General features: G+C 39.7%; 1 protein-coding gene across 4 annotated transcripts in view; it reads left to right on the forward strand.

Annotated features, from left to right (window-relative positions):
• Positions 1–24,716, forward strand: part of sema3fa (sema domain, immunoglobulin domain (Ig), short basic domain, secreted, (semaphorin) 3Fa) — a 51,325-nt gene that overhangs the window by 13,181 nt on the left and 13,428 nt on the right. For 2 of the 4 annotated variants that reach the window (XM_075461240.1, XM_075461241.1), the window contains exons 3-8: positions 16,181–16,341; positions 16,421–16,483; positions 19,199–19,318; positions 21,101–21,190; positions 22,148–22,241; positions 24,007–24,126. In XM_075461240.1, coding sequence (XP_075317355.1) covers positions 16,181–16,341; positions 16,421–16,483; positions 19,199–19,318; positions 21,101–21,190; positions 22,148–22,241; positions 24,007–24,126 — 648 coding nt within the window. The remainder of the gene's footprint in view (positions 1–16,180; positions 16,342–16,420; positions 16,484–19,198; positions 19,319–21,100; positions 21,191–22,147; positions 22,242–24,006; positions 24,127–24,716) is intronic. The other 2 variants (XM_075461242.1, XM_075461244.1) reach the window with 1 other exon arrangement.

The raw sequence follows: 24,716 nt of genomic DNA on the forward strand, positions 1-24,716 counted from the left end.
GAATTACCAACTCTACCAACTCTGAAATATCTAAACTTAAATGTTTTTGTAATCTTTGGCTTTTAATTAGATTCAAAAGCTACACAAGTGGAAATTAAGTGCGTTTATATGTTGGAGCTCTCTGGCCTGCAAGCAGAAAACTGTCTGTTTGAGGAATCATTTCTGCTCCAAGCACCGGGCTGTTGCTCATCAGGCAGACTTTTCATGCTGATAGTTCATATCCTTTGATTGAGTTATTCCTTGTTCTATACGTATTAAGGCATTATCAGCAACACCACTAATAGAAGTAATACAGAATTGCAAGAGTTGTCAATAGTTGTTGTGAAACTTGTAGTTGTATTAAACGTTGTTTCATGTACTAATGATGCTTATACAACTCATAGTGTTAGTAGTAATAGAAGTTGTACAGTTTGAATAGTAATTGCACTTACAAATGCAATCATATCATATTTTGGCTTAAAAAATTTACAATAATCTGTAGCTGTTACAGTATTTTCAGTATTCAAATAGTAGTGGCGACTGTACAAGTAAAAGAAATACCTGTATGTGTTAATCATTTTGGTTGTGGTTCTGCTGGAAGTAAGATGTCTTTGCCAACCCAATCATACCACAACTCCGCTAACAATATCCAATCAAAGCAGGCATCAGCCACCTTTCCCACATATACAGTCTCAAAAGTCAACCTGACGAACGAGTGAGCAGTTGCAGCTCTGTGCTCACAGGCTACATTTGTGCACATGGAGGAGGAATGCTCCCTTTCAACCCTGCTTTTATGCTCGCGTATACTGTTCTGTGTGCTTGCGAGGCAGAAATGCTCTCTCATGAGGATCATTTTCTGCTTGCAGATTATGCACGCCTGTGCATGCACCTGGTTTTCACACGCAGCTTTTGAGACTAATCAAGCACCGTGGTACTTTCTATATAATATACACTTCACAATGCATTAATAGTGCATTATAAAATGTACATGTTTGTGCTTGATCATACTTTGGCAATGACAACTTTTTTGCCAGGTTCAGTTTGAATAGCTTTGTTGCTACATATTGCATGGCCCGATTGTCTGACAGTCAAACGATAATATCTCAGCATCCAACTCTCTCATGTGCCAGTGTTGTGAATGATTCACAAGTTCTTCAGATGATCTGGTTCAGACTGCTGGAAAAGCTACAGGAGAAAATATGGCAAGCTGTAAACAAACAAGCCCCATCAGAAAAATCTAACTTGTCTGATTTTCAGATCTGATGAATGAAAAACAGATAACGAAGATAGGAGAAGGGGATGTGAGAGCACAGGGTGAGAGAAGCTGTTCATAAAGTGGGAAAAAAAGTATCTCTACATTTCTGGTGTTTGCATTTGACTGCCTTATCAGTGCAGAACGGATGGCTAAGCACTGATTTATGACAAGGTACGACAGCTGAAGATAAGAGGGTTTTAAGCCTCCATGTGCCTGTGCAATCACCGGCCTCCTTCAGCATCCCATGTGAGGACGGATGGAGGGTGACTGTGACCGACTTCCCTCTGTCACGCATGTTGCCTCCTTCCAACTGATAAGACTAAAAATTTATAAAAAAAATTTATAAAATACAATTTTTCTTCACATATTACTATCTCCCTCTGTTTTCCTACAATCAAAACGGGTACTTCCAGATTTAATTTGTAGTGTTAAATGTAATGAATGTTTAAGTGCAGACATTTTTTGTCACATGTGAGCCTAAACCTTAAGTAATTGAAGTTAAGAAAATGTATAGTAAGTACACTGAAGTGGCCATGGCTCAGATGTGTTACATAATAACTGTTAACTGTTGGAAAGGTCAGTTCAACATTTCTTATCTATTTCCACTGCATACTACATCTGACTGAGCAGAACTGGAAACAATAACATACCAAAGAAATCAAAGGCAATCCCTGAGTTGCTGCATGTAAAGTTTTGTTCTGGTAATTGATATTGTCAGTAATCTGAACAAGGGGCAGTCCCATTTGCTCTTTTCACTTCTGGAGTTCGGTGATTGCTATGCAGTGTTGACAAGAGGGGTTTATGTGAATCAAAAACCTTGATGTGGTTTGTGGAGGGCAGACATTTTTCTCTTGAAGCCTTATTTTATGATTTTATCTGTCTGTCATTTCTCAGTTTTGTCACTCTTGCCTCTTTTCAAAGCAAAAATTACACAATTCAATGACAAAATCTCATTTAGGAAATATATTAACATGAATTTGAGGCCAACTATAGCTGCTCACACATTCTCTACTCACTACTCCTGAACATACATCCTCTGCACATGACCTTTATAGTCCCGGGTGAGAAAAAGGCCACAGGGTCGTAGAGTAGGATGTCCCGGCTGTCTGTCAAACATGAAAGACACTAAATTAACAGACACTGGTGTTTTAAAAGGTATGGGTGAGTGCTTCAGTCAGCTTGAGAAGTTTTAAAAAGGATTACCCAGACAGACAGTAATCTATAGGTCTGTCAGCCTGTCACTCAGCCTGACCTTGGGGTAACTTTGGTTTAATTGCATGGCGGGATGACAGAGTGGGGCCCACCTTTAGCAGACAATTCCCATTGGATTCCATTAAAGACGTAATGGGTGCCTACACGTTTCATCTTGAATGACATTTTTTTGCTTTCAAAGCACATATTTAACCAATTGGAATGTAAATGATTGCATTCAGTCTGTAATTATTTTCGATGACGTACCACTCATTTTTAAAGCATTCAGCCCATTCATGTTTGGAAAGATCAGAAGAGTCAACATTCTTCTGGTCATATACTGAAGTTGATACTGCCTTGTCAAAACATACTTACAAACATACCAAAAAAAGTGGCAGCGTTTAAGTTGTCTAGAAGTTGACTGTTGTTCTTTTAGATTCCATTTTAATACACATCATGCACAGCGGTACCTCTTGTTTTTGCAGAAACATGATAGGCAGCATATAATCAGAAATCTGCAAAAGTAAAATGTTTTGATATTCTATGATCCTCAAAACATGAGTGTGTGAGTTTAGAGATGTTACCACATGCCACTATTTCCATTGTTAGTTCCATTGTTATGGATGTTCAATAGCATTACCATTGTCTGCCTTCCTTTCTAACACTCCTCCCCCACTTCTGCCTCTTCTGCCCTTACTGCAACTTCCCCCCTATTCCCAGTAAGGCCATGTCCATCTTTCAGGCATTAAGGAAAAAGGAATGACCTTGACTTACGGTCATCATTTCCCATTTCCTATTCGTGTCAAGCAGACAGAGAGACAGACACAAGTCAACATGAACTTTCCTTGGTTCAAAGCTCAAACTCAGTCAGCTGATTTCTAAGCTGGTCATCCTTTTTTTTCTTTCTGTCCACACCTTTAAAAAAACTTTCCCTGTGATTCCCATGGGATATTCAGATCAAATCCGTTTGGTTGCATATGTTTTTAGTAAATGAAAAACCATTCTAAATTCCTTTCATGCCTGCAAATTTTGGCAAACTACAAAAATCCTTTCAGCTTAAAGGAAGAAAGACAAAACGTTTATGATGAAAAGATCCAGTGGTATTTTAGACTTACTAATAGATATAGTCTCCTGACAGAATATCAGTTTGTCTCTTCATTCACTTCATGCACACTTGACCATGAAATTAATTTTGCAATCAAATGATATCTGGAGTGGTAAGCAGCTGGAATTAATATGCAAACAAAAAGTGATTCCAGGGTACACTGCCTTTACACTGACTGTTTCCGAGTCACGATAACTCAGGTGTTACCAGGAATAACTTGTCTGGGAATAATCTGGAGTGTTTGAGAATTTCAAGAACTGAAAGTTTTGCTGATTAGTTTGTTGTTCTTAGCCAAGCTCGATGTAGACTGGGAGGCGTAGTTTATTTTAGTGTAATTACCTTCAGAACCATCCTGTGAACTCGATGCCATATTGATCTGTTGGTGGACCAGTACACAATTAGGCCACTGATGAAATGGATTACAAGAGGAATGTTATGATTGATTTATTTTTCAGATGAGGAACATAGTAAGAGAGTAAATGTCTGCTGGACCAAATCTTTTTGTCTTATTGGATATGATTGTTGCATTTGTCAACACGGGCTGCAATCTTTACAGTATTCAACAGGTATGAGGCATTACATATTAGTTTAGCATGTTTGTTTGGGAAGTTGCTCTGTGACACAAAATACAAGGTGCTGCTTATGTTTGCTAGTATTTCATCACAATTCATCCTGACTGAGCCACGAACACGCTTAACAAATCTAATGACAACTAGTTTAATAGCTTTTAAAACATTTTACATGAAACACACAAATATGAATCAACTTGTGGCTCTTGAGAAAAAATTGCGAGTTAACCAAAGTCAAATGGGCTAATTTTCCCGGAGCCATTTTTGAATTCACAATGTTTTATAAATGGCCATTAAAAATGTGTGATATTTCAAGCTGGACTAAGGCAATATTCTAGCAAGCAGACCACTAATAGCATCCCTGGTTATGTTACATTGTTAAAATTGGATCAAATCTCGGTTGTCTCAAGAATTATGAATGCAACAGTACATGGCATAGTGTTCCTTTTTATGAGGTGATTTCTGCTGGTTTGAAATGGCTTCAGTGTGTCTCAGTTTTGAAGCTAATTTTAATTCCCTACTAACTGAGCACAAAGCCTTTCAGTCAGTCCTCACAGCGGGCCTCAACAACAACTCCCCATCCATGGACCGCACCACACTGCGCAACAACCAGCCGCTCGATTGCCAAGTATTATCTGGTTGTCCCCTGCCTGTCATATAGCATTAGTGCTCAAGGCTTGACCAAGGATCTGTGCTGACATGTACCTGGTCAGGGGCGACCCTACCATTGTGTAGCACTGACATGAGGTCAAGTGGGTGCGTGCAGCAGCGGGGAATGCAGAATTATTTCAACGAAGCAGAAGCAGATGGGCGTCTGACACACAAACAGACATGCACAGCCACACACCACACACACACACACCCACACATCAGTGTGTTGTAGTATGATAACGTCACAGATGTCTGTGACCCTGGAGCTCAACTAGCTGCCCTGTCTGACCACTCGGGACTAAGGGCAGTTTCAAATTCACATCACAAAACTTTATTTCGTACTTGATACAAGCTAAGGTTCAACAATATCCCAAACAGTGCAGTGAATAGACACCACATTTTCACTACTCACTTGTGTCTCTGCCAGTAGTAGTCTCAGTCTCATAGTTTAGAGTCAACTCTAAACAGAGACATTTGCTGCTTTCCATCCTTGTGTCCATCTCCAATGTAGCTGACAAACACACTGTGGGAAAGTTATTCATCAAAATATCATATATTTAGCTAGGAAGTAGCAGCGAAATGCCATGATGCATTAAGGGTTCTTGTTCTTTGTTTGGATATGTTCTTGTGAGTAATTACAGGTAACACAAGCCAATGGAACAGTATAACCAGTTTAGTTTTTTTTTCTTTTTTTGCAGATATATCCTCAAACGTGCACAACTTTAGGGGGAGGGGAAGCATGATCTCATTATACATGGTAGTTGTCAACCCTCCTAATTCATGCAGGTGTTAAATACTTTCAGTTGGTGAAATATTAGGCTGACAGTCATTGAAAAATACATCATCACTGCATGCATTTCCCGTATCTCCGTGCTTCTTCCACCTGTGGCATGCTTGGTGCCAAAGAAAGCAGTGAAGGAATCAACAGAATGAGGCATTTGTTATCTCAGTTGGCTGGTATGCAGACAGGGGGTGGTGGATACTGGCAGGATTAAACAAGCCAAGGAAAAGGAAAGGTGTCAGAAGAAGAATGATGATCAGTGAAAATAACATTAGAAAGGAACAATTAAAGATAGATGTGGATGCTATAATTTTTTTGGTAGAGTTATGTGCATGAAAACATCTTCTGAGACTTCACACAGTGTTGATACAGAACAGGAAAATGATAAATGATCTTAAAATATTTGTTTCCTCATCACTCTTCACTCTGAGATAAATCAGTTTTATTTTGTACAACATAGGAACCATCATTTATGGATATCTGACTTTGGCCATCACCAAAAAATCATCTAAATGATTTCAAAGAATAAAAGTTAGAATAAGTTTCAGCCTGTTTAGTTTAAGAGAACATCAAAGTATTATTTGTGTAGCACTTTTCTTAGCAATGGTGCAAAGTGCTTTAAAGATGGGAAAAGATGAGTTAAAGTTAAACAGATGTTCACAAAAACACAATAAAATATGTAAGAAATGTGTCAGAAATTGCCAAAAGTTTTTTCCAAGAAGAAAGTTTTAAGGAGGGATTAAAGGTAGCTACAGTTTTGTGAAGGAGAAGAATATAGTATGCAGCTGCATCTAAGGTAAAAAGTCATTCAGTTTGAACAACCTCAAATATCTGTCTTTGGATTGAGAGAAAACTATGAGTTTTTCCTGTATGGCTCATCCATAATGAATCATCTACCAAACAGCAAGTCAGGACGAGATTAAATTAAAAAAAATACACATTGGTTTAACACAGCACCTGAGCCCCATCATCCAAAGCATGTAAAAGGACCCGCAAGCTATTCTGTTTCTACAGTTCCTACCTCCTTTTACGTTTTTTGTTGCAGGGTTTGCCTATAAAGTAAGTGTTTCTACTTGTTCGTAAATGGTTGTGCTCTTTATCAGATTTTGCCACTGCTGGTACAGCCCAGCTCTGATGCCAAAAGATACTGTCTGTGTCTCTTAGAGGTTCAAAGGCATTGAGGTGGTGTCTGGTGGCTGATTAATACTAATATAATAATGTATGAGTAAAGATGGAATGTACGAAAACATTTAATGGATAGAGAATGATGGTGGTCTTTGACTGTCTAGAAAGTGGTAATTGGTCGGTCTTGTCTGACACCTCAACCATCCTGACCTATATTTTCACTTTGTGGCTTTTGAAAGATTTCACACTCTTTCCTCTGATTTTCCTGAAAAACAAGACATGCTAGAAATTTTTCTGTCACTTGAACAGAAATTTCAGGGGCATTTTGTTGATAGAGAATTTTATAGAGAGAAAGTTTTCCTTTATGTTGAAATATTGCATATCGCTTCTGTAATGCAGGTATATGGAGCTGAATATAATGAATGAATAATTTTGTTTTGTTTGCACGATCTTGCTTGCTCATTACTTTTAAGAAATCTTTTTTTCTTTTTCTTTTTATTCCACCTAAGCTGGCAGCTGAGATCCCAATCAGTGTTTTTGTGTATTTGGGCACACAATCAGGGTGTTTTGTCCTCCCTCCAAGTCATGATTAGTATTGAAGAGCCCCTGTGTGCCTTTGTGAGCTTTGTTTCTTTCCTCCTTCAGCAGCCATAGAGGAGATCTCAGCCTCCTTTTGCATGGTGTAACTCTCATAGAGTTCGACTCAGAGTTTCCATGGCTCTCTCCTGCCTGCTTTGATAAATGGAAGTTCTTAGGTTCTCTGTCAGGCTCCTCAGCCCTTGGGACTCTTTCCTCCATTCTCACTCCTTGACTACAACATTTGCTGTTGTGTGTGAAAAATGACCAGAGGGAATGGAGTAGATTGTCAGTATCGGACTGGAGGGTGGAACACCCAGTGAGGGTAGAGGTGGCTGTTGTCCCCTGTAGACCCAGAGTCAACAGTTGCTACTAATGGCCTCTCTAAATTTACCTTCTAATTACCCCCCTCCTATTGCCCCCAGCTAGCAGCACACTGGCCATGAACTTGAAACACAAGAAAGCAAAAGACGTTTTTGAAAATTAGGCAGATCTGCTTCAAATCCGTAGGAAGAAAACTGATCTATCCACAACTTGGCTCATGAAAATGCACATTTTATCGCTTCTAATCAGATCGTGAATCACGAGAGATCTATAAATAGGAATAAGGAGATTATTTTGAGAAAACAATTCTACATCTGGCTCTGTGTTAGCGCAGCTGACAGAGATGGAGAGTATTTGTTCTAAGTGTCAGGTCAGAGGTCAGCCAGGGAGAGGAGGATTTTTCACTCATTCACACCCGCCCTGTGTCATTATTCAGACTTTTCTATAATCCCTCTAAACTGCGTTGTCACCACTGACCACTGCGGCCACCCCGACCAACCCGCTGCAAGCGACAGCCCAGCTACAACAACAAACACAGCTTCATCATCATTATCGTGACTTGCAATATCAGCATGAAAACCAGCTCACTTATACCTACACATATTTGTGGGTGCAAAAGAGTGCAACATGCCCAGACAGCACCTCAGGATAAAGCTGGAACCAAAATAATGAACCAAACAATGAATTTCATGTTCCTCAAAAACCAGAGATAAGTGCCATAGAGGAGAGAGGAGCAGAACTGCAAAAGGATCTCCTGAACAGCAGGTGGTTAGAAGTGTAAGAACAGAACATGAATAAAAGGGTTTTATGTTTCTTGGCAGGAAGCATGAGGTTTTGTTCCTGTGAAAGTTGGAAAGTATGCTTGGAGACATTGGTCTGTATATAAAGATGATTCTTCAGTTAAATTTAATCTTAAATATTTCTGGGCTATTCCTCCCGATTATTTTCATTATTGAGTATTCATCAGTTTTATTTTAGATTCATTGTGTAAAAGTGAAAACTGCTCACAATGATTGTCTGAAACCCTGTAAGCAACATTCAAATGATTCCTTTTAGCATCATAGTTTATTAGTACTCAGAAACTAAAACCATTTCTCTTTTAAAAAGGCAAGACTAACTGTTATATGCAGTATTTTTTTTTTTGCTAATTCACTTGTCAATTATTCTTTTTAGCTTTTTCTTTGAGCTGTAGTGCTCCATCTCTCCCCACTCCTCCTCTCCTCAAACATACCACCCTAGTATCATCATGACCACCCAGCTTTCTTGAGTGTAAGGAGGCCATGATGAGCTTTCACCTCAGACCTCTCATGTCCTTTAACCTTTCACCTGCAGCCCTGCAAAGCTGTTGAGGGCAGCTGTCTATGGGAGTATTTGTACAGAGAAAAGCCAGTGTTCTGTCCTCAGACCAACCTCATGCTTTTGTTTCAGTTTGTGTTGAATATATGAAGGTATAAGAGATGGCTAGCTTTAAATTTTGCAATTCTATCCTAAGAATTGGGAAACTCAAAAGGCAATCTATTATTGCAGTAAGCCTATAGAATTACTTTTGAAAGGTATATCAAACATTTTGCAAAGTCTCACATGTGTGTGTAATCCCCTTGTTTCCCTTTCGAATAAGTACATGAAGCTATACTATACAATAGTATAAGCAGAGACAGAAAATAGAGAAACTAAATGACCTTTGCTGTCAGTTGTGCCAGAGATCTTCTTCTCCCTGGTGCTTTAATTAACCTTTTTCTGTCATGTGAGACAGCAGAAATAGATTTGTTGTAATCTCTCATTTCCACTCAGGAAGTGAACTCACTACTTAAAACCAATCTCTCTCTGCTTTCGATCTGTGCAAAGGGAGCTGGGTGTCTCTGATTTGACATGCGGATCAGAGAGCTCTGCTTTAATTTCTATGAATACACACGGATGGACACACATAAACACAGTGTATCAGTGGCAGACAAGCGTGAAGAGCATCTGAGTGACAGCATCCGGAAGCTCTGAGATAAGACGTAATCTGGTGCCAATTATTTCTCCTCGACAGGCGCAGGTAAGCAGCAATCAGCTCCACTGACATGTGTTCTGAGTCAATAGTCCTAACTTCGTTGGGTGGTGAGAGGCTGATTATGAGGTGCTGAACTGAGGTAAATACAAAAGACAAACAGTATGACAGGTTGAACTGATAAGGTTTGCCACTTCTGTTCAGCCTCTGATATCCACAGTGACCTCTCCATCCCGTGTTCTAACAAAGATATAGTGGCCTCAGACATTCAATACTGAACTTTGGAGCAGCTCTAAGTTACACACGGACACTTTAAATCCATGCACCTAAACAATGGTGCATCAAAAAGTCCTTTTACTTAAGACATTTCAAGTTTGCTAATGTCTTCCAAAATTATTCATAAGACCGGGATGCATTCTGATCCACCAGCTCTCTGGCTGAGATTTACATAAAGGTCCTATGTAAGTTGTCTATTTCTAAAATTCAATTCTTACTAACCAGCTTGCCTTAAATCTTATTTTTCTTAACCTGCAATGTGGCCAATTCAGTCATATACTACAGCTGGAGACTGTAGACCTTGTTCTGCTCTTTAGCATTCGTCATTTTGGCATAGCAACACATGAAACTGTTTTACTTCAAGTTGTGGTTGGACTTGCCCTTCAGCTCTCAAAAGTTCTCCCTGACTGAAGAACAAGGGCTACAGTTATTAGCTGCAGTCTAAAATGGAGGTCCCAAAGAAGATGCCAAAGGTGAATAATTTAAGAATTTAAATTATTTAAACTCTCAAAAGTTCTCCCTGACTGCAGCTAATAACTGTAGCCCTTGTTCTTCAGTCTAAAATGGAGGTCCCAAAGAAGATGCCAAAGGTGAATAATTTAAGAATTTAATTTCAGTCACAGAAAAGTCAATTGATGTAAAAACAGGCACTTGAACTTGGATGATATTGCAGTCCATTTGAGGCTACATGCTTGTATTTCTAATTTTAACTGATTTTGTCTGAACTCTGGATTTTGTATGGAGCCCCCTACAAAAATCAGGGAGGTCTTGGTAAGAATTTTAGCACCCTGCCATGATTTGTTGCCACTAAGATTCAGAATTTGTTGCTTTTGCAATCACAATATTGGGAGATGTCTGTACCATAGGGCTATTATCAGGCATCAAGTATGGATAAATGTTTGATTTAATGTCATTTAGTTTTAATCATGGGATGAATAATGATGATACTGATCATTCTTTTGTAGTCAAGCAAGGTGTTATCTGCAGTAGAAGACACTTAATTAGTTTATATACCAAAAAAAATTAAAGGAAAAGAAGTTCCAGTTTTAAAAATACCAAGATTTTTTTTAAATAGGCTCATTCACTTAATTGATTCCACTGCAATATATTTGTTTAATTGATAGCATATACTTTTATCCTAAAAGTGACATTTGTGAATGGCTACAATAGCAAAAGTTGCCCACCAGCAACTCTAAAAGTTCAATATAGAATGAAATGTACTTAATTACCACTATCTTTATCTTAAATAAATTTAAAGACAAGAAGCAGCTAGTTTGAGTCACTTCCTGCTTGGAAAAGTGCAACTTTGTTAAATTTATGTCCATGAGATACCATGAGTTTGACGTTGTGCTAAGCTAAGATAAAGGTTGTCTTGCTGTGCAACCTTAAGTAGTGAGTGTTGGGCTGATCTTTTATAATATAACTCTAATTCTCCAACAGGAAAAAAGAAACGGTGACATCACAAAAGTGGTCTGTTCCTTTAAAGTTTTAATGGCATTTCTATCATGATCAAAGGAAAGCAAGTTTGACTGTTTGGATTTAAATGTTAGTCAAGCATTTCAATGTCTCAGACGTTTTCCAGACAGTCTCAATGAATTTAATTACTTGGGGACACATCCTTGCACACTTGGCTGCAGACAAGTTTCAGCAAGGTGGGGCCACACCTATTCTTTAAGAGAGTGTGAACATGAGCAGTTTGGGGAATTCAGACAGCATGCCATGGATGCCTGGGCAGGTATGTGGGATTTTCTGCTGCCTGCTTCTTCAAACTCCCACTTTCTTTCACTCTTAAGGCAGTATTGATAAGAAAGGGACTAATCTTATAAAGGCATGAAAAGGAGTGGTAGCTGTGTCTGGGAGGCGCATCCTTCTTCATCTCCTCACGGATACAAAGCAGGGGTCACTTTGAGGGTTACCAAGAAAACCATAGCCTGGTAAAAAAGCCTGGCTATAGGGGCCTAAAGGATCTCACCAGTTTTTCCACCGATGTCATTCACATTCAAAGAATAAAACTAAAGATAGTTTGATCACATGGGAAGAAAAAGATGATTTTGCTATGTATGTCTGGTAGTGATTATTGAGTTATTGCTGGGAAACGGTGATATACACCAGATCCTGACACTTATGCTCCATCATTGCTGAACTTACCGGCTAGTTGCAAATTCAGCCGTTTAACGCGTGTCAAGACTGTGTTTTCTGTTGAAACCGTTTTCTTAGCCTTAGAGGGCGATTTCTGCTAAGCCGCAACACACAGGAATGCTTTTATGAAGATCAATTTGCGCTGACAATAGATTATACACACTTTGAGGCGGACTGTTATCATACTTTCTTCCTTATCTCACCATGCTGCAAGCATATTTAAAAGAGTATGCGTTTTAGCCTGTCTCATCTCACAAAGATTATTCATCAGGGATGCTAGATCACCATTTCAGTCACACAGTTTTAAATAGCAGGATGAATGGACTTAATAGACTATATGTTTTTGATTGTGTTGTTGTATTTTAGCTGAACGGCTCATGTGGACATATAACATCAGCAACACATGTCACATGTATTCTTCATGAGTGTAAGTAGGAGACAATCACATGTAGTCCTCTTGCTGCTACGTGCACTCTGTCTGTTCGGTCATGTTTCCCCTATCACGTCCCACACATTTCTGCTACAACTGAGTTGAATCTTGTTAAAGTATTGGAATGTGTTCAAAAAAAAAAAAGTATCTTCTGATTAAGCATGTGCATGAATCAGTCCCTTTACACAAGTTTACATACTGGCCTGGTTTGGCATCTTAATTCCTTTTTAAAGAGTCTGCAGAACTCCATAAAAAGATGATTTGTTTTCTTCTTCACTATAATTTACATCAAACATCTTTTTCCATTATCTGCCAACGGTCTCTCATTTTGAATAATTAGGCAATAAATCTGTGATTGTTGGGTGAAGAAAACTTGTTCAAACCACAATTGGGCATAATATCTAGCTTGCAGATTTTTATTGATATCATATTTGTTTAATTTTGAAATGGTTCCATTTGTTTGTCAGTATGAAATGTGGTTTGCTTCAAACATGAAAGACATTGGTCCAGTGATCCCGACTGGAAAACCATGAAAGAAAAATAGCAGGCTGTCAGACACCGAGAGTTGGTTGCTGCTAATGCGTAATATGTCGTGGCAAATGTTTACTTGAAATATATTAGGTCATCTGTTAGTCTGCCTGTCAAGTCTCGTTTGTAGTGACCTAAGTGTTGGACTTGTGGCAGCCAGTCACAACCTGGAAATTCACATTTTGGTGCCCTTGAGTATAAAAATTAGCTCACAGGTGGTAAATATTGATCATTCACTGGCGAGAGCTGTCCCGGAAGCTCCTATATCCTTCAACCACTGACTTGGTCAGAAAAGAATCCTGGCTGAGGGTGTGGCTGAGGAACAGTCGAAGATGAGGATAGAGAAAGGATGGTTCTTTACTGTTTGAGGATGCTCTCCATCTGTTTTTGTGTGGTATGTAGATGAGTAGGTACAGTACTTTATGGTGTTTTCAGTAGGATGTAATAACGTTGCAGCCCTGAAATGATATGATATGAACTGGGCGATAAACTGTCAGAATTAGAATTCCAGATGTCTTGTACACTTTAATGCTCATACTGCTGGAAGCAAACTGTTAAATTTTCTGTTGAAGACAAGTATGGCAGCCAAACCATAGAGGAGGAGGTAACCACCATGAGGTTTCCCAATGGTTTGTGGATCAAACCATTATGAAGCCTCAAGTTTGACATTTGGCTGTCACATCTCAGTTTTTTTGGAAGCAGAAGTGACAATATTTGGGGAAAGCACAATGAAGTTTATGAAGTCGAACTTATGAAGTCGTAATTCATGCTAAATTTACAATAGCTGTAGTAAGAATGGCTCTGGTTAAAACAGTGAAAAATAACACCATTTAGGTGCATTCTACACCTTACTTAATGATAATTTCAACAGTGCATATCAATGTCCTTGGGCTATTCCAATGGCACTTTTATACCAAAAATACTGCCTTTAAATGTGTATATTTAACATGGGTTCATCTGCTAAAACAATCCAGTTAACTCCTTTCCCTGCCAGTTGTAGCATGTTCATCCTCAGTAGGGGCTACATTGTATTCGGAACCAGTCCAGTAACCAACAAGCCTGTCAGCTATGACAAGCTGCAGTGTTTCCTACATGTTGGACCACAGTTTCTGTCAAGTACGACCTTGCTGAGATAATTTGGTTATTTTATTATTTTTGACTGGACCACAGACCTCTACACCCACAGATCAGCCCTGAGAGTGAGCTGCCAGCTTTCAGTCTCGTCTCTTTTTGTCCATAAGTTGTTGCCGTCAGTTTCAGACCCTCCGTATGAGTCATATCAGTCCATCCACATGTGTTTCTGTATAGATAAAGTAAGCTGGTCCAACTCAGTGAAAATGACCATGGAAACCTGAATCTAGTGTTACTCTGATTGGAGGTGGAGCTGGTAAATATCTGTGACTATGTCGGACTGAATACCAGTTAATGGAAATGTATTATTTAGCACTTCACTTTTCATATAGTCCAAGATCCAAGAAACCCCCTATTTATTTTCTCTGATCAATAATTAGCATTTTTTGTAGTGTTATTAAAACAACTGTATGTCACACCAAGGTTTCGAAGTCGTTGGTGCTTTCCAGACCAAACAACATACAACAATAACTGGAATAATAACTTAAAATAGCCTGCTGTCAATGAAATGTAGAAATGACTGATTTTACTGCTTCTTTTGCTTTAAATGATAATCAGCAGGGAGAGATGTTTCTTAATGCAGCTGTGATACGGCTGGAGGACTGAACCGTGAGGCTGACATGAATGAGATCAAAATATAGACTGGAATTCAGGATTACCCTCTGCAGTGTTTCCTGGAATTCCTCATGCAAACACACTAAAAAATTGACCCCTCAGCAAGTAATCTTCTTAGAACTGAATTTTAGAAATTAAACCCTGAAATGACCATATCACCACAATATAGTAGTACACTAAAATATTTCTGTTTCCATGAGAGAGGGAAAAAATATTTAAGCATATGTTTTTGAATGTAAATTTTGAGAATTAAGCATGACAGCCGTATCTATTTCTGTTTATTACCTGCTTGTCAGGGTGCTGCACCATGACAGCAGCATTTCACAGTGTCTGAGGGAGCTCAGCAAAGCAGCAGCTGAGAGGCTTTCTTGGAGAGGATTCATGTCAGTACTTCAACATGTGCTATTCAGGTGCAGAGTTTCATGCTGTTTTTTACTGCCTGGAAGTAGGAAGACTTTCTGCCATCCCTGGTTAGGGAAAGAAGCTCTGAGTCTTTTTTTATTATTATCATTATCAGAGGCCTTGGCCAACATCAGGGCCAACATCAGAGGACTTGGCAACACTGAACACTAGGGGCATTTGTCTGGTCCCATTAAAGTGGAACTTGAACAGGTCCTTCACCGAATCCTCAAGTTATCTCAACAAATGGAGCAGCATAAGTGCAGGCTCAGTTTTCTTAATCTCCACTTTCCCAAGAGAAGTTTGAAAGAGAGATGGCAAAGCAGAGTTTCTTTAACAGCTAAGCAGGTAGAAGGAGGACAGGGATAAAAGCTGCTTTCTATTCACTAGATCCCCACTTATATCCCCTCACACCCCAATTGTAGCTTGAATTTACATTAACACACTGGGGATCTGCCCAGAGCAGTATGTGAGCCACCTCAGAGAAGTTTATTTTAAAATCTTTAACCGTGATGTGGAGGAGGTCTGTGAACACTCGACATATTTCCTCTTGTTGACTCAGAGAATTCAGAAGAAGAGATTAAAGCAAAGTCCTCTTCCTCACAGCTTAATAGCTCTGAAAAATAGGGTCGCACTGGCAGGTCCTGGACATGATCAACAATCGGCCTTTTGTAAAGTAAAGCATGTCATGTGACTTCTTACACTTGTCATAACCGGTGACTGATATACTGCTTGTCCATTGCTTTTCAGGTCATACTCAGTAGAGTCAAATAATGTCTTCTTTCTTTTGTCAAGCCTGTCATTAACCAGATTTAGTCTATCTATAACCCCATTAAAACAGGATGTAATTTGGGGGGAGGAGAGGACCAAACAGCTTTACTAAATTAATTTAGTAGAGTCTGATTGAAGGATTTGGGATCATTAGCATACTACCATGCAACAGACATTAATATACTCTGTGTGTCTGTGCGCTAAAAAAAATAGCGGCTTACACAGCTTCTGTGACTGTGTCTAAGGTTTCTGTTTTCCACTTTCATTGTGTGTCATTCTTCCAGTAATTACAGGCACAGTTTGGACAAAACCATTAATTTTTTGTCTTTCTGGTCCTTTTTATAGAGTTAAAGTCTACCGGCACCGCTCACCACTTCTCTTTTCTACTCAACTCAACCGACTATCGGATCCTTCGCATGGATGAAGACCATGACCGCATGTATGTGGGCAGCAAAGATTATATCCTTTCTTTGGATCTGCACGACATCAACAAGGAGCCGCTCATAGTAAGAAAGGTTCCACGTACATGTTAAACTGGGAAAGCCCAACACAAGTTTAACCATCTCGTTTATTTTTCCCTGGCAGATCCACTGGCCTGTCGCACCCCAGAGGAAGACTGAATGTATCTTGTCAGGGAAAGACACCAATGTGAGTAATCGCCAACACAAACAAGACAACAATTTTATTTTTCATTAAATGATTGTGTTAGTGCCTACTGAATGAATAATTATTCCTGGCTTTTCTTGGTTTCAATTGTTCAAATCTAAAGATATGATCTACCGATCTGTAAGCGTGACATTGGGCTCTAGAAGATTGTATAGTACAATGTACAAATTGTGCTCTAGAAATAAAGTTGCCTTGTCTTGCCAAAAGTTCTGAAACTTTATAGACTAAACAATACAGGAAAGGCAATACAGGCTGTGCTGCTGTATGCTTTTTTAAGATTTTGGGCAATTTCTTTGTCTTTTGACGGGAAGTTGCTTAACCTATTTCATGGAGACAGGAATGGATTCCCTAAAAGTCCATTTAAAAGAAATTTCAGCACACTTACCGTATTTCCTATTTTTGCATTAATTTGTCAATATAAAGTCAGTGTTTAGGTCACAATAATCTTTCTCCAGAAATATCTACCTTAAAATGACACGGTGCTTGAATAAGACTACTTATCCCCTGAATTGATCGAAACATCAACCATTTGTTTTTATAAATCACAACAAGAGCGAAAAGTGTGGGACAATTTACTCTTCTCCGTTTTGTTTCCCTAATTTGTCCTCTTACAGACTAGTGAAAAGAAAAATTAGGGAGCTTCATGTCTTTGTTTTCTGCATTTTGTCTGTTGTACATTAATCATTTATCGCTAAAATTGTCACCTATCCCTTTGTTGGAGAAAACACTGGATATTTTATTGATTGCCTCTCTGTAACAGCTGATTAAAGCAAGGGTTTGAAGCTTTTTTCTTTTTTACCCTCACATTTAAACATTTTACACCACAATACCTCTGTGTAAAATTAAAAATGATGCTTTAAATGTGGTTCTGTGGGTCGGTAAAGGACATCTTAAACCTCCTACCAGTGTGCCACTTGCTATGGAGCTCTTATTTACTGTCTTTTGCATCCCTGATTGCTGATTGCGTACAGCTGTCACCAATTAAGCTCTTGGAGCAACTCAAAATGTCTAACATTGAGTCGTCTTCAGTGAGAGCTGGAAGCCTGTTTTCACCTTGTCGTTTCTCATACATATTAAACAGTAGATATTTATGTTTAATTATCTTTTAACAGAATCTTATTTTACCCTCTGTTGTCCAGACAAGCAGACAAAATTGAGCTGCCAGTGGTGACGACCAGCCCGTCTGAAGTGTTAATAGGATTCAGACGTTCAAACACAGCCACCACCTGTGCAGCTCCCACAAGGAAGAGATGGAAACTCATCATTGAAATTCATACGAAAAACAGATCCATCTCTTTTGATTTAGTTCACACATTGAACCACCCCGCCCTGAAAAACACGCGCAGTTGTTTTATCCGAGAGGCTTAGGGTGAAGGCTTGCAGAAGTTATGAGCATTGTACGAGTGATGAGCCTCTGGCTAATAGCCCTGCTCTCTCCTGCTAGTAGGGAGCAAATGCTGTTGTTTATCCAACTGGAATGTTCATTTATGCGTGTTTGGTGACCCGTGCTGCTCACGGCCTGCGGCTGCATTGTATTGGCCTACGTATATATTCCTGTGAGCATGTGTGTGTGTGTGTGTGTGTGTGAGAGAGAGAGTACGTGTGTGCATGTGCATTAGAGGTGGGTTTGAAATTTCATCACTGGAAGAAGAAATAAAATTGGCTACTGCAAGATATCTTGGCAATGGCTTCTCCTTACTGAATGACAGATGATGACAATTCAACAGCAATTCAGAGGGGACATCGTTTCAGGCAGGAGGTCAAAGGCAATCATCCCCGCCGTGTTCACTGTGGGGGAGCACAACAGCTCGCTGAATAATACACACAGACCCACATTTGTAAACACACACACACACACAGACTCACGCACAAAAACACATTCTCTGAAACCTCTGACTTGTGCATCTGTTGTGTTGCTAAGATCTGCCAAAATGGCTCATACCCCCATCCTGCATACAATTCTTTTTTTTTTTTGTACTAGTACATCCTTTCTTTTTCACCAGCTGTCACCAACAGAAAATATGATGGACAAATCCAAACAAATATCTTCATTTCTGTAGTTGGATGCACGATTTGGTGGGATTTAGACCAAGAGGACGGACAGCTGGTCAGACACACAAAGAGTTGAAAGACCTAAAAGTGTAAAGCTGCTTTCACCAGCACCGCCTCTTTGTCTTCAGCGCTAAAAGGAAAAGGTCCTTGTTTAAACTTTCATCACTCAAAAACATGCTAAATGAAAAATCTAAATGTCTTAATGTGCTGGATACATTTTTCTTTTAATAAAACCAACATTTTCTTTCAGTCATCCTGTTTGGTCTGACCAAACATGTTTTCATTTTTCAAGTTTGAATTGTGTTTAACCTCAATCCCTGCAGCAAATGCTCGTCACGTCCCAGAGGCACCACGATTCTTGGTTTCTGCCACAAACTTAAATGGTGTTTGGAAACATTTTCACTCTAACAGTGTGGTCTGATGTGAAGGCTGGGCCAGGGAACTAAGCTGCAAAATGCGAGCGAGCCATATGAGGAAGTGATAGATGTGATGGTTTTAAGCCAGGCAGAAGAGTTATTAACCAAAAAATCTGGGGCATTATGTATTATGTAACCCTTATTATTCTATTGCTTTTTCATGAGCAGATTTTTTTTTCTTTCAATTAGTCTACCTAATCCTGTTGCATTTTGTTTTGTTTTCCCTCAGGGGGAATGTGGAAACTTCATCCGTCTGATTGAGTCGTGGAACCGGACCCACCTGTATGTGTGTGGAACAGGCGCTTACAACCCCATCTGCACATATGTGGACCGAGGACGCAGGTCACAGGTAACCAAAGACACAAGTAGGCATCCGTGGAGACATTCTGACCTTTACTTTCTAGTTCTTAAAGAACCATATCAGTCAATCAACCTCAAGTCAGAGAGTCCCCTTCTGTGCCTGCCCCTCAGTTTCATGCTCCATGCCTCTCTTCCATCATTTTCTGCCTCTCAGTTTTCATTGATTCGCACAATTTCACTACCTCATGGCTCGTTCGCTTCAGATTTCTATTATTATTTCAAAATTGTCGTTGGTAAGATACCTAACTGGCACTGCTTAGAAATTATTTAGGCTCCAATCTTCTCTTACACCTGGGAATAGTATGGTGACATGATATCTGTTAAATTCTCCTCCTCGGGGTCCCTCCTCCCCACCTCACCTGTTTACACACAGCAGAGCCTGTGGCCTGTCTTTCTGTCTGTCTGGCTGAGAGCCCATGAAAGGCCATCATTACTGTTGAAGCCTCTCATCCATCACCAGCCTTGTAGCTTACCCCTCCCTCTGTCCCGTCCTCCATCCCTTACTTGCTGAACGGCCACGCTGAGCGACAGCAGCTGTCGGCTCAGTTATAGCAGGCACACTTGCATTCACCACTCTGACTGTTTAGTCTCACTGTTCAAATGGAGGGTTCAGATTTCAATGTAAAGGCCAGTCTGCTCTTGTCATTCAGTTTCTCCCCTGAGGCACAAATGTTGTGATACTTCACACTGTAAAGATTTTTCTCTGTAAGAGTAGATGTAAACACAAACCACTTGTTCAGAAATTCTTCCCCCGGTTACACAGCAGGCTTGAAATAGCTTTAGTCTGTGATTAATGCAAACTTCTTTGCGTTATTTGCAGTAATTCTATGTGCCTTTTTGACATTGTTATGTCATCATGAATGTTAAAAATTCAAAATGCATAGTTAAACAGCTCAGTTTCCAAATAAAGTTGGGCTGCTGTGCAAAATGTAATTGCTGAGTGAACAAAGTGATGAACAAGTGTCCTATTCCATTAACTTAACTGAAAATAGAACAGAGGGACAACATCTAAAATGCTGAAACTGAGAAATAAGAAATATTTTATATCATATATATATCTATATATATATATAGATATATATATCTTGTTTCAAAATGTATTCAAACTTAATGTCACCACCAGTATATTTCAGAAATAATGGGGCAGCAACATTCAGTTGGCATTTCTAAACTGAAGAGACCAGCTGTCAATTTTAAAGTGAAATGTTCTCCAGTCTGGCTTCATATAAGATTTTTTTTTTTTTTAGGTCTTCTTACACATGATTGCAGTCAATTTTATTTTCATTTTACACAATGTCCCAACTTTCTCGGAAAGCTTGTGCCAGCTCTATGTGAAATTACATGTAGTCGTATCTGTTACTGTAATTATTTTTGCCTGAGTGCTGTACTCTTTATGTTATTTGACATGATTGTATAATCTATTATTGTTTCATTTTCTTTTTCTGCTCTCTTTCTCAGTACTGCATGGTTTTTGCATGAAGTTTACAGCTGTGTTTGCATGAAACTGAGTCTAATCCAGTGTGGTTACAAAATGATTGCAAACCACCCACCAGGCTCTCTTCACTCCACCTTGACTTTCACGTTGAACTTCTTTAATATTGGTGTTTCCATCTTTCAGAACTCCTCACCTTTGTTGAGTCTACATGATTTCTCCACTTACTTGTTTTCTTCTTCAGTTAACGTCAAGGTCATCGTCAGTTGATTTTGCCTTTATCTGGGCTGTGGAATGTTGATAATGAGATGGCCCACTGTGCCATGTCTCTGTTTTTAGGGGTTCCACAACCTACAGGCAACTCAGTCTGGAGGGAGAACAAGTCGAGCAGCAGACTACACCACTACATCAGAGCCTTTGAAGGCACAGGTGGGCTGGAGGAGTTTTGTAGGGTTCGATGCCCACCTGGAGTACTTTTCCTTGGTCACAGTTGGAAAAAATGGGAATAATGTTGCTGAAAAGAATACAATTTTTTTCATATCTTGGGTCAATAAGGCAGCTTGTTGACTTCCTGAGTTTCCAAACAACTATGTCCAAATGTTCACATGAATGTAGTATTTATGTGGAAAACAACCTTCCCTCATGTAGCACTCAACAAAAAAGAAGTCTATATTTTAATGCCATCTGTCTTTTAACGCCTGCTAAGCGTGATCTCACACAAATAAACACGCACATTGTGAAATAATTAAACCCCTTTCACACTATTCATATTAAGCTGTAAATGTGGACACACCAACACTGCATATTGTTTTTTATTTTACATTTTGAGTCCAGTCTCAAACTTTCACTTTACTGATTTATTCAAATGCTAATGTTTTCATGGCCGCACCTTTCTGAATTATAATGTATCTCAAGGTAACTTCCAAGTACAGGTTATAACCATAACTTTGACTTTAACTCTGCTCTGCCAAACATATTTCCTACCTCTCAGACATTACTGAAACATCAGTGTTGACACAGATGTTCAACATGTTCGCTTGCGCTGTGGAAAAATGAAAAATTGTTAAGGCTACTAACATCAGAAGCATGGTGGATGAGTCTTGGACTGCTCCCTGCATTTTCCTCCACCAATCCATCTCATTGATAACTGGCTTTGTGTGCCTTTTTCCCCCCTCAGCAGAGCCAATAGTGCTGTGAGTGAGTGTTTATTCAGTGCCTTAAGGGTCACATCTCACAGCTCATCATTGTTACTGTGTTAACCAGCTGCTCTCATTGTTAGTTTTACTGTTGCCATTAAAAACTCTTTCAAACATCTAAATAACCGTGTGAAGTAAATAATGAATCCAAACACACACAAACATTCCTTAATACCTCTCTCCATCACAGGAATATATTTTCCGTCTTGAACCTGGTAAAGTGGACTCTGGGAAAGGAAAATGTCCCTATGACCCTAAACTTAACAGTGTCTCTGCTTTGATCAGTGAGTAAATCCTTTTTTTCTCTTTTACACATATGCAGACAGATATAGAAACTGACTGTGAAAAACTGTAGATTGTCTCTGGTTTGCAAGTGCATGTCTCAAAAGGATTGTTTGTAACCAATCAATGTTGCTTTAAAATGATAAGCTCATTAAGTTCTCAGCAGCAGCTGTTGTATGGTGATAAACTCTTTTATCTATCTGTCAGGCATTTTGTTGCTTTATCCCTCAATCATTCTAAATAAACGGCAAAGGAAAAAAATAAACTTCTTGTGTTGTCCAACCGACAGTCCAAAAGCAAAGCAATTCCCTTTACAGTAGGACAAAATGAAGAACAAATCATCTTATTTGGAGGCTGAAACCAGAGAATATCTGGCATTTGTGTCAAATGATATAAAGCAATTCATCATTCAACAATAGTTGTTTGGGGGTTTGGTAGTTTATCAGGAGCCACTTCTCTGATCAGACGGATGTTTGCGTTGTCATGTTCATGAGTGGTCTTTTGTTGTCAGCAGCTTACAGGTGGTCAGCCGGGATTGTTGATAAGTGACCTCCTGCCCTTTGTGTATGTCTGAGTGTGCAGGACGTGTCAGCTCAGTGATAGCTGACTTGAGAAAAACGGTTTAGCATTAAAAAAAAAAAAACGGGGGTGGTCGGTGGCGTAGTGGGTTAAGCAGCCACCCCATGTACAGAGGCTACAGTCCTCACTGCAGCTGGCCCCGGTTTGAGTCCCGCACCGGACGGCCCTGTGCTGCATGTCTTCCCTATCTCTCTGCCACCTGCTTCCTGTCTTTCTCTCCAACTGTCTATCCATTAAAGGCATAAAAAAAAAAAAACGACACAGCATTTTTTACTTATGCCATTGTTCAGGCTAAACAAACGCTGATTAACCAAACCATTAAAACCACTGCTGGATGAAGGGAGCAACTTGGATCATCATCTTACAATGCAGTATTAGAAACCTTGGGTCCTAGCATTCATGTGATTGTTATATTGATACGTACTATTTATCTAAACATTGTTGCAGACCTAGTACAGAACTCTGTGGCAACGGTCTCCACCAGCAAGACGGTGTGTCTCTCAACACCACAAAACTGTTCAGGACGGGCTCTAGAGCACAGGGTGTTCACCTGGCCTCTAAACTCTCCAGATTGTTATCTGATTGAGCGTCTGTGGGGTGCCAGAGGCCCCACCTACAAACCCATAAGACCTATTGGATCAGCTAATTTTTCTGGTACCAGACACCCCCACATGTCCCCTGTCGATGCCCCCACTAGTCAGAGCTGTTTAGCAGCATGAGTGGGCCTGCACAAAATTTAGCAGGTGGTCTTAATGTTATGGCTGAAGTGAAGCTGGCTTTCAGTGACCTCAGGCCTTTACAACATCAATCCAGCTGAGATGAAATTGTTTTTCTAAGTGTGGCTGTCCTTTGTGATTACGCTATCTATGAGTATGATTGCAATATTACTATTCTTATGAGATCAACATTTTTAACTCAAACATAGCCTTGTGAACTGAGCACGATTAGTCAGAGTGATGTATTTTGGCACTTCTCTGTCATCGTGTAGACTTAAAATGCATTCCTTACCTTGAATGGCCACAGCTGCTGCACATGGTATCATTTTGATGAATCCCTGAGGGATTATTCAACTTTCTAAAGATGTTCTAATCAGACTTGATGGACAGCATGTTCTGTACATTAACCCAAGAATGTTTTCATTCTTCGTAATCATTTTGCTTCCACCTTTTCTTGCTGTGTGACTGACAGATGGAGAGCTCTATGCAGGAGTCTACATTGATTTCATGGGAACAGACTCTGCTATCTTCCGTACTCTGGGGAAGCAGACAGCCATGAGGACCGATCAGTACAACTCCAGATGGTTAAATGGTAACGTCTCAACTCACAGCTTGGACTGCATCCGGCTTTATTCTTTCACCAATGTCTCTCCATGCCATTTTTAATTTATGCATCGGCAACTTAAAGTCGTAATGTTGCTTTAATGTTGTACACGACTTCCCAGTAGTAGCTTCCTCATAGCATTCCTGCAGAATGTTGTTCTTTCCAACCTGCTTCACCTGACCCAGTAAACCTTTGATTCAAAACAACAAATCAACCATACTAATAATCTACATGCCTGTAGTGGCAGGGTCAGTCGAGTAGCAGGAGGCAATTAATGAATGTCAATATTGACTCAGAGTAGCCTTCACTCTGCAACGAACCATGATTGTCACAGTAACATAACTGCTGTTCGGGTGCTTTCAGATGACGTTGCCAAATCAATGGCCGGTTCCCCTCAGTGTTGCTGGATCCCAGATTTTCCACTGACCCTGTTGCCCTGACAACAGTCCCCTGCCAGTGATGCACTGAATCAGGACACCTGAGTCCTGCTAATCAGTCATGTGAAATCTTTCGGCTACTACCCCTCCCCCACATTACAGGGGTGCTGATTACTCCCGCTCTGTCTGCTTTTTGGTTTG

The sequence above is a fragment of the Odontesthes bonariensis genome, chromosome 3 (genome assembly GCF_027942865.1).
Source record: "Odontesthes bonariensis isolate fOdoBon6 chromosome 3, fOdoBon6.hap1, whole genome shotgun sequence".
In the NCBI taxonomy this organism is placed as follows: domain Eukaryota; kingdom Metazoa; phylum Chordata; class Actinopteri; order Atheriniformes; family Atherinopsidae; genus Odontesthes; species Odontesthes bonariensis.